The sequence below is a fragment of the Dysidea avara genome, chromosome 5 (genome assembly GCF_963678975.1).
Source record: "Dysidea avara chromosome 5, odDysAvar1.4, whole genome shotgun sequence".
Lineage (NCBI taxonomy): Eukaryota > Metazoa > Porifera > Demospongiae > Dictyoceratida > Dysideidae > Dysidea > Dysidea avara.
In genome coordinates, this window is record NC_089276.1 from 19,971,916 (window position 1) to 19,983,175 (window position 11,260).

Genomic DNA, 11,260 nt, shown 5'->3' on the forward strand with positions numbered 1-11,260 from the left:
GCACATCGAAATAGCCTGGTTATAGGGATAGAGATTCAGCTGCAGTCGAGTCATCTCCTCGGTCTGTTTTGTGGTAACTTATTTCGCTGGCATAGCTACTCTAGCCTTGGACTGGTGATAGTTCTTCCTAAGCTAAAGGTACAAAATAATGCAGTAACTAGTAATGCAGTATCTATCTCGGTATCTATCTCCCGAGGTTTCTCATCACTAAATTAAACGTTCAATTAGCTTGCTCGCCCATATACGAAGTAGTTCATACATGGTACCTTGGCATATAGCACTTGGTCTAGCAGTTTACCCAACGTATTCCATGTTCCCAAAGCCATTTTCGCTGGCCTATGTCAAAGTATTGTCACAGTGGATATTAAATTGTTTTTTGTTGGAAAGACTGCATCAGTAGATTTACTAATGCTTTTCAGCAGTGCCCTATACATAACATACAACATAATCACATAAAGTATACAGGACAAAATATACTAAAAGTAAGACCTATACAAGTGTTTGAATTCTCCAAGATTGGCCGCAGGGTAAATTGATGAGTTCAATGCATTCCACATCTGAGTACCTTTATAATAACTATTCTTGCCAAATGTAGTCCGTACCCTGGGCACAAAAAGGTGATGACTGTTTCTTCCAATGTGAGAGGTGACAGCTGTAGTGTACTTAAATGTCTCTCTCAAATACACTGGTGACAGGTGATGAAGAGTTCTATAAACAACAATGGCAGTATGGAATCTTCTACATTCAGCCACGAAAAACCTTGCGTGGCAGGAATCAATGAGAATGAATACGTTCAAATTTTTAAAGTACTGCACAGTTGAAGGTGACCACACAACATCACAATAATCCAGTAAATTTCAAGTTTCTTTTGAAATTGACAGGGACACTGAAATCTAATCCCCTATCAGCGGTGGTGTTTACTGTGAATCCAATAAATGTTGACTTTTGTGTGTATTAAAATCTTGCCCCACTATCCTCCCCCACCCCTGAGGCTACATGCAGTGAAGGGATTTGACTCACTTTTGAATGAAAGATAAACCCATATGGTGGGGAATTTGGCCTTTGATTTTTTCAAATCCCCACCTAAACCCCCAGGGGTTATGAGGGGATGTATGAGGACTGATTATCTGACTTGTCCAAATGGTGGTGCATTTGATCACTTGTTTAGTCACTTTTGCCCACCCACTGTCCCAGGGGGATAGTGGGCTAACAAATGATAAGTGCATTACATACTTATGGGCTCCATTTCTTAAGCGGGAATTTGTCGTTCAAGTTGTGATCACCCCACTTTATGCGGTGTGGGAAATGAAATCCATCAGATGTAGTGATTATAGTGTTCGATTTTTTTAAAATAGCTACATGCATTTCTTCATTGCATCAGTATTCATTGCTGTAATGTAATATGGCATGATTGACCCATGCGCAGAGCACAAGTGTGTGGTGACAACCGCATTCAGTACCTGTACCAGTCTTATGGAAAACTGGTGTGTCCAATCAGATTGCTCAATTAACTGCATACTATGACATGATTTCCTTACATCTAGTCTCTAACTAATTTGGCACACCTTACAACTATAATATGCTGAAAGGCAATAGTACACAACACCCTACTCCCTTGTGAGTTTTTAATATCAATTTTAATGTGGAAGTTTATGGCCACAGAATTGTTTTTACTGTGATGTAACTGGAAATTGTTAATTTGTTTTTCGTACACTTGGAAATTGATTGCATTCCACTTGGCACAAGTGTATAAAGTGGCTGTCACCAGACCCTCACGCTCTGCATGCAGGTCAGCTACGCCAAACGCTAAACTAATTGAAATGATGGTTTCCCTCACATTGATAATGTGTGGCAAGCTCTCTGGCACATAGCAACTAGATATCATTTAAGAATTGTGACCTAATTTGGGAAGCTGTCGATTTATGTACATGAATAGGTTGTACGTGTTATATATGTGAATATAAAGATTTTAATTTAGCATAGCCAAAACCTACATTTTTAGCAATAGATGGTATTCATCACACTGTACAGTCTATATTGAACCAGCTACTTAGCAGAAAATGGCCAAGCTGCTCATATGAAGTCTCCAGGCTTGAAATAGGACTGTGAATGCCATCTGACCCATTCATCACCGTGGTTGTCATATGAGTGCATAGATTTCTGCAAAAAGGCAATTGTCCTACCCTAGTTTTGCTTCTGAAAAATCATGTTTTGTTCTCAGCATTTTGGTAAACCGTTAATATATGCTATATATCACCTATGACTAAAATGTTTCCGCTGCAGACATAGGTTAGGTTTCAAGTTAGATTCCTGACCAGCCATTTTTGTTTCCAAGTTTTCAGACAAGTACTATAAAGAACTAACAGTTTTCACGTGCTCTTTTAGTTTAAGGTGTGAACCAATCTGTAGTTTGAATCATTTGGTGTTGTGATTTTTACTACCAGTTTTTATCATCATCCATAACAACCCACCGAAATAAGCAGCCGCTTAAAATCAGTATCAGTACACTTTGTAATGAATAGACAAAATTTTCAGGACCATTCAAAACATTTTATAATCAAGAGAATGTGGAAACAAATGTGGCAATCATTTCTCTAGGGGCGCGAAACTAGTCTAGGTCAGGTGGTGCTTATTATTTTCACATCCATAGGGATATGTATTATCTAAGCTGTAATGCACATGGAAAACTATTCAAGAGCTCCCATTAGTCTAGCTTCATGTTTCAGCTGGCTAGTGGCATTCCAAGTATCCTGATCGTACCCAGTGGTCAACACATGTCCTTACAAATTCACTTGTGAAAAGCAGTCAAAGAGAGCTAAGGGAGTGGCTGTGAAAGTATATACTTTCAATCAATCACAAGTGTACAAGTGAATTCAACATTGCATTTGGGCTGTACTGCTGTAGTTACTTTGCCAAACCTGAAAATAGATGGCTACTAAGGGATATGTATTTGACGTATACAGTAACTTTCCAGTTGCAAAGCTGCTGTTATTCTGCCAGCAGAATATTCTAGTCCTAGCATACTATCATTCCTTTGTGAGAAACAAAAAACATACATTTACATTAAGTGTTTTACCGTGATATGTGTAGCGCTATGCTTAGGAGGCTCACCAGATTTGATCTGCTCCTCTATTTAAGTTTACGTTTAGTCCAATAAAAAGGAATAAGGAAGTTTCCTCTTCTACTCTTGGTTTAGTTGTAACCTATACAGTTTTTGTGCTGGAGGTGATAGGAAACTTCCAATCTACAGGGGTTAGGACAAAGTCAAAGTTTGGCACAGTTCGCCACATTGGCTAAGATGCTTGGTGTATGTATTTTACAGACCCCTGAAAATGGACAGGAGAAAAAGCAAATTTTATTGTTACTTTGTTGCTTGTTATAATGCATATAACAGACTGGAAGGGTGCACAAGTTCTCACCTTACCAGCTAGGGAGGCTTTGGTATTCCACTAGAAATTGTTTTAAAAATAGCTAGCAATGTAAATTTTCAAAGTAGAATGTACACTGATCAAACAAATTTTAAAAAAGGGCTAAAGTAGAGTTTGTCTGGTGGGTTACTATATACTGCAAGTCCACAACTCTTCAGCATATAATTATCTGCAAGAAACTAATAGCTTAGATACCAATGTTTGCAAGATACTTTTGTTTTGTAATTTTATTGTAATATATATGTGCTTGACCCAACATACATTTTGTGCATACATTTTGTGCAGAAAATGAACAAGGAATCATCAGGAAAGCGACCAAACCCAGATGGTACCTACAATTTGATGTGAAAAACGTGCCATATCTGGTTCCAATGTACACCATGCAGAGTATATGGCTTCTGCAGGTTAGCATTTAATTTGTAACAGTTACAGCAACCAATTTTAATGTAGAGTGCAAGATGCTTTCTTCTTTGGGGGAAAAGAATGCAGCAGCTTCAAGGAAGTGGAAGTCTTTATCAAGTGATGAAAAGGATAGGTATAATGAAGCAGCAGCAGCCATGAACAGTGAAGACAAGGCTGTTGACATCAAGAAGGAGGTGAAAAAGTTGCGTGATTCGCTCAGTTTACTGGTAAGTTATTGTGTGAAGAGCTGTAGCCACAGGAATAAATTCGAAAGGAAATTTCTACTAGATAAAATAGTGCTTCTATCCCACAAAGCTCATCTTCAAAGTAAATTATTTTAGTAAATCAAACTAGTCAAAGTAAATCTAAGTTTAAGTTTATCAAAGTAAATCAAAGTAAGCTCGGATCAAGGATTTTGCAGTTATACCACCCCACATAAAGCAATGTAATCTTTTAATACCACAGCAAGTCTGAAGCCTCACACAACTACTAACTTGTTTAAAAGTGAACTGAAGTTGTGTTGTTTAACAGGTATGTGTAAAACTGAAGGTGTGTTACAACATGTAGATGTGGAGGCCATAGTACCTTGATTTCTGAGGTAACTAAGTTTCTAGCTCTTGGCTAAAGAATGCCACAGCAATTATATACACTGGTCTCCCTATTGCCGACAAGCTACTATAGTTAGTAAACTTTTATTTCTTAGCCTTTTTGCTATATGCTTATCAGATTAAAATAGTGGAACCTCAGTTATTCGAACCCCACTTATCCAGATTCTCGGTTAACCGAACTACGGAGATGATTGCTCTATCTGAGTTGTGACTGTTGTATTAGGGTATTAAAAATACTAAGGTTATTTATACACAGTTTCAGAGGTACAGACTTTTCAGACTTATGGACCACCCCTGGTCCCAAGGAGTTCGGATAACTGAGGTTCCACTGCACTTACACATGAGGAACACTGGTGGCAAACTACTGTAGAAATTGCACCCAAGGCTCTTTGATGACCGGGCATGGGATAGAAGTGCCATCATAGGATTGTTTACAATTTTTTGTGTCTGACATATTCACAAAATAATCACAACTTTTACTACCATAATAGTATATATGAATATAGTTAATCTTTAGTTAACCATTTCCAGCTGTTCTATTCACATTATAGTATGTAATGGAGTGGGTTTATACAAAATATCACTGGGACTATATATAAATGTCTTGAGACTGTGCCTTATCTAAATCTTGCATATTGCTCACAAGCCTATGCAAGTATGACTGAAGTACTGTACACAGAACCACTTACAAATCTATAATACCGTGATAATGGTCCACAGTGGTTTTGTCTTATAACTGCTAGTTGAAGTTTGTTGTACGTTTGCCCATGCAATATCCAAAAGTATAAAAATGAAAATTATTTTTTAAATTTTATAATGGACAGGTGGTTGTTTCATACAGTTGCATACACCTGTAGGTGTATACATGATTCACTAGAGATCAGCCATTGTACAGGTACCATTAATTTAGCCTTTAAATTCATACTGTTTTTCATGTTGGGTCAAACGGTAACATTCTATATTACATAATGTTTGTTCTGTGTAGGTTGAGCATGGAAACAAGATAGATGGTTTTGACTTTGTTTTTGTGGCTGTGCATGAAGGCAACCACATTACTGGTGGTACAAAAGCTGGCTGTGATTTTTTGCTAAAGTCAGGTTCACACATACCACATTCTTTTTTGGGGTACATTGCTTCACTGCAACACTGCACTGGTATGTAAAATATATTTTGTATTGCATTGACTGCACTGTACAATAGACAACTCACTCCCATCTACAAATGCTAAGCAAGCTAACTCTGCTGAACCATTGAGGACAGCTGTCCAAGGTATATTTAATGAGTGCTATGGTATGGATGTGTGGTAATTGATTGAGTATACATTACTGTATGAGTGAAAATATTGACGAGCTAAAAATTTGGCGTTTTGCACCATTTTAGCTATTGGTGTCATTTTAATTTTCAAAATGCTGTATTCTTAGTATTATTAAGACTGCAATGTTGGCATCATTTGGTCAACACCGAAATTGCTAAACTGCCAATTAAATTCACCGCCAGATTTTCCACATTTATGGTACATCCACATGTATGTATGCCAACGATACATACAGTGTAAATGTGGCTTTTAAGCTGTAAATCTATGAGTGTTCTGTATGCAGGATGACAATTAGTCTGGTGCAGCTGACCCTCTTTTAAGCACTCAAAAACACGGAAAAAATGAGCGGTTGAAGGTGCCGGATGTGTGCACCAGACTATAGTGACATGTTAAGCAGATGGAGATCAGCTGATACAACTGATTTAAAATTGTGATTAGTATATCACTCCCTTCTTGTATGGCTATTCAGAAGAGAGCCATGACTGCCTACTTGTACTACACCATTATGTACTCTGTTTTGGAGCTGTAATCAGCTCCCTGGGAAGACATCAGCATATGCTGCCTTTCCCAGTACCAAATCAGTTAGTCAACCAGAAAGTGATTTGCTCATGACTTTGATGTTCCTGCAAATTCAAAGATATCTATGGGATTGATCATTGAAAACCATTGCATATAAGTTATATGATTACTTTTTAATCTTTCTAGTTGTAAGGTGAACTTATGTGATTGGTAATTTCATACAGATAAGTAGCTGTGAGAGAGTAGATAATGTAGTAAATGTAGAAAAAGGTGTTGCATTACAACATGCAGATGAAGAGCATCGGTTTCTGATTAACGCCTGAATAACCCAGGAAATATACACATATATCCATTACCAAATTGTGAGTCTTGTGACTAGATTCACAGCTGACCTACACTCCACATAGACAAGTGATGAATGGCAATTGTAATACTAAATACAGGCATGTACAATTCCAAATTTGTTTGATGCTTAACCAAGTTTGTATTGCAGTTTCACACCATTTTATAGAATTTTTTCTGTGCAGGTGCATATACTAATGACCCCAAAGCAGTAATGCCGTACAAGTATATTTCTAAGTATGGTATCACAATGGAAGGACTACCGGAAGGCGTTGTTTTAAAACCTCCTGGTTCTTATGGAAAAGCTACTCTTAAAGAAATAATTGCCAGGAAAGATCTTTTGCGTGTTACATGTATGTATTATTATCAACTGTTCAATATTGTATACCGTATACTTACAAATTTCTCAGGCATATAATGTTCACAGTGGGGCAATTTTCAGGATTTAGGTGGTTTTATTTTCAAGGATATAATAATACTATGGCTGACTTTTCTATTGTACAACATAGACTGAATCCTGATTTTCATTAACTTTTGAGAACAAAAAATTGGGGGCAACTGCTAAATCTGCAAAATTATGCCCCTTGAAATTTATACATATAAGATAACTTATTGTGCAGATAAATAAAAGGAATGATAACATGCAGTATTGCACGATACAATAAGTCTGTATTTTCTGCAGCTGATTTCAATGACATGATAAATATAAATGCTGTGTAATATTGCAATTGCATCTAATAAATCACCAAATCAAGAGATGTGATATTTTAGGCCATATATACAGGTGTATCTGCATGCAGGACTGATTTGCCAAAGTTTTCGATCGCCAAAGTATTCTTCTATACGGTAAAATAGTAGTATCAAGTCGATTAACAAAACCGATCTGATATAGGAACAAAGACCTTTTCTCTGATGATTTGCTCTCTATAAATTAATATCAGAATGCAAGTGTGCAACAGTTGACACTGCAATCTTGTATTGAACGGTGTTGAGGTGTTCATAATTATATGTTTATGTGTATCTGTATCTGGATCTGCTGCTGTTTTGCACAAGTTGCCTAACCGATACCAAGAGTAAACATTTAAAGAGTTTTATTATTCTTTATTATTATTTCTTTTATTCTTTACTCTTGCTGATACTGATACACAAAAATAAGGCCAATAGCTGATACTGATTATCAGTGCAACTCTAATTGCTCATCAGATGGAAAAGTGTGTGCTTGTAAAGAAACACTTTGCTATGGGCAACCAAGACTGCTGCGGGAGGTAGTACCATCTCTTAGTTAACATTAAAGTTTAATTACCTTAATCACAATGTAATTGACACATTAGAGAAACTTTAAATTTAAGTGTTATCAGTCTTTAAAAATTACATCAAAATTATTTATCTCGCATCAGAATTTCCAGCACAATGCATGTGTGTAAATGTTTGTCTGTCCTACTATAGTAAAAGCATCATGCTTTTCTAGGTTCTACTGGAAATATTGAATTGGGTACTTCAGAAGAAGAACCATCCATACAATGGTTTGTAGAATATTTGTTGTGTTAACTTGTATATGTGGGTGGGGTGTAAAGGTTGCATCTCCTTACCAGCTTTCAGGTTGACGCAACCCTAGGTTGACAAGTGCTGGATGCTTACAAGTACAATATTATTGCAAAAGATTTAGATACCCTAATAAAACAGTCACCTATCAAATATCATGATAAATGGTAATATATATCGCAAAGTTTATCTGTACAATATATTGAACACCAAAATTGCAATACCACCCAGCCCTATATACACACATCGGGCAAAATCAAACTAATGTTGGCAGTGGATAGGCACACTACCTTACTGCTTGTTTAACCATCCGTGCTACTCAAACTTCTCGAGACTGCTTTTTAGAGTAGGCATTCTGAGGGGTGTGGTAGACTCAAATAGGGAATTCTGACCTTGGTGGGGGGCTGGATTGGAGTGGTGCATTGGTGGATGGCCTGTTTCAGTTACCCAAACGCTGTGTACACATGCACCGATTCTGCTGCATCTCAGCACTTAAGGAGCCACTGTGGCCCTGTAACTTTGTGTCTGGGGTTCAGTTGTGCCATTGTGGAGTCTATCTTACTTCTCTGTCAGTAGTTGTGATACTATACTTCATACATCCAACAGTTCAGCTTTTCAACTATATCTTATTTGATAGGAGAAAAGAAGCAGCCAATAAGCACTGTAAATGTTCTGCAATGTAATAAACTGATGCGTCTTTTGTGTAAATTTCATATGTGTGTTCACTACCCTAGCAAGGCTTGAAATTGTAGAACTTATTATCTCAAAACGTTTAATGCAGGATTTGAGTTGCTTTCCAAATCCAGTCATATAGATACTAAGATCATCATGAACTGAAAAATTAGCAGTGCATGTTCTAGTGCGAAATCGTAGGGTAATGCACTCAAAGATTTTCACTTAGGCTCCTAAACACTTACAGGCTCTGTCTTCTCCAGTGCTCTAAGGTGGATAAGGCTTCATTTTGCTGAAAAATTGTGATACTGTATGGAGCTATTCTATCTGGCAGACACCTGTACAAGGCAAACCACTTATAGGAATGAGCTGAAAATTGGTGTATTGGTAGATTTATCATCATAGAATAACCTTTCAGTGGTTTAGAAGAACTCACGATAAAAGCACTGAGTTACACAAACCAACTCCATGTAACAAATGCTCAATCAAGATACTCTAATAGTGCAGTCACCCTATTAAAACATTCAGTAAGTCACAAGTCATTCTATAGAGAGTTCAGCTACAAACAAGCCATCCTGTAGAGAATTCGGCTGCAAGCAAGTCATCTGTAGAGAGTTCAGCTAAACACAAGACATCCTGTATAGAGACAGCTAGAAACACATCATCCTCTATAGAAACGGCTAGAAACAAGTCACCCTGTAAAGAGTTAGCTACAAAAAAGTCAACCCGTAAGACATTTATCTACATTACAAGTGTTTAGACTCTATTAGCACCCTACAAACAGTAATTCAACAGCCTACAGTAATTTGTAGAACTATAATGCTCATAAAGCCATCAGTTGCTCTCAATGAATCTTTTTGGCACGTGATAGCGCTGATTGGAATGCTTTAAGTATATAGCCAATTTATCTTGTTAATGTTTGTTTTTATGTGTTGTACTGTACAGTAGCTTTATTTACTTTATTTTTATAACTTCCTCACTATGCCTATACTGTGCTTTTTGCATGTTAGTGCATCCAAGATGTGTGACAGGGTCTGGGAAAACCAGTTTTATCACACCCATGTCAGCAGATTTGATTTTTCACCAAGAAGACAAAGTTATTATTAAATTTCACAAGCAAATTCAGCTAGAGTTGAGTGGTCTGCTTTCACTGGCTGCTTTTCCCAAGCCCAGTGGCAATCCCTATGTGTGGTGTGGGGCCTTAATGGAGTTCTGGTCAGCCTGGGGATGGCTGTATATGGCTGTACAGTTCCATGGTGTTGAATAAAGACCTGTACTGTAAATGTGCTTTAATTTGAGGCCTGGATGGCCCATAACTTAGCCTAATTCACCCCCCTATACCTTCTTTTTTTTAAACAGCCTGTTGCTCTCTTTCTGGGCCCTGCCACCCACCCCTTTTGGAGCTCACCTGATACAGTCAACCTCAGTTTAAAACTATCTAAAATGGTGAGTAGCTTAGCTGTTGGCTACTTGTACAGTGGATGCTCTGGAAGGTAAAGAATTGGGATAAAACCTGTGAAAATTTGGTACACAAAGCTTCAACCATTGGCAAGTTACAACACACTAAATACTTGTAATATCTTAGAGCAACTAATCTTACATGTGCTCACACCATGAAAATACGTTGGAATATTAAATCACTGAATTTTCTACTAATTGACTAACTGATGGCTTCAGACAAGCATAACTCGACAATGCATAAGGATATGGATTTGATTTTTCACTGTTCAATGTCACTTCATCCCAAGATGTGCTTTTTTGCCAGCCGCAGTGCATACAATTCATACATCACAGACTTACCTTTGTCCTCCTTTGAGTCCCAGTTTTTCACTGGCAATACAATTAAGGTGTCAATTGCAACAGCATGATATGGCTTCCCTATGACTGTGGTGATAACTATTAGCTTATTGCCCATATTTTCCATAGTGATTGCAGAGACACTTCTCATACAGTTCTTCATTCGTATCGCTGTGTAACGGGCAGAACAGAGCTGAAGACGGAGCATAATGGCCACTGCATTTTTCAGTAATTGATTGTTGGGGCATGCATTCAGATGCAAAATTAATTTTATGGCATGCCTGGTGCCATTCTTTCTTAGATGTGGTGTGTGCATGCAGGTTTATTGGTTCTAAAAGTAAACAAACAAATAGAAGGAAAAATAGAAATTTAAAGTTCGATTAGGGATCAAAGAATAATGAAACAAGGGAATAGAAAAAAAGTGATGAAATAAGAGAGGTTGCTTATACTTGCAGATACAGACTATACTAATGGACATTTAATCCTTATGGTTTGTAGACTGAATTAAGGATTAATTGTCCATAAGTACAGTATATCTGCAAGTACTGTATAGGAAACCTCTCTTGTTACATACTTTTTGCTTTTCCCTTGTTTTACTACTTTTTTATTCTTTAAACGCTAATCCAACTTCCTTC

At 37.3% G+C, this 11,260-nt stretch overlaps 1 protein-coding gene across 1 annotated transcript; it reads left to right on the forward strand.

The window, feature by feature from the left end:
* Positions 1-8,162, forward strand: LOC136255084 (general transcription factor II-I repeat domain-containing protein 2B-like). Its single transcript, XM_066047804.1, has 7 exons — positions 1-138; positions 3,714-3,832; positions 3,879-4,057; positions 5,424-5,592; positions 5,639-5,728; positions 6,800-6,967; positions 8,083-8,162. The coding sequence occupies exons 2-7, from the start codon at positions 3,820-3,822 to the stop codon at positions 8,160-8,162; spliced, it is 699 nt and encodes a 232-aa protein (XP_065903876.1). The 5' UTR covers positions 1-138; positions 3,714-3,819.
* The last annotated feature ends 3,098 nt before the right edge of the window (positions 8,163-11,260 follow it).

Coding starts and splice junctions, on each gene's coding strand:
- LOC136255084 (XM_066047804.1), top strand. Junction 5,729..6,799: donor TATATTTAATGAGTGCTATG/GTATGGATGTGT, acceptor TTTTCTGTGCAG/GTGCATATACTAATGACCCC. Junction 6,968..8,082: donor AGATCTTTTGCGTGTTACAT/GTATGTATTATT, acceptor ATGCTTTTCTAG/GTTCTACTGGAAATATTGAA.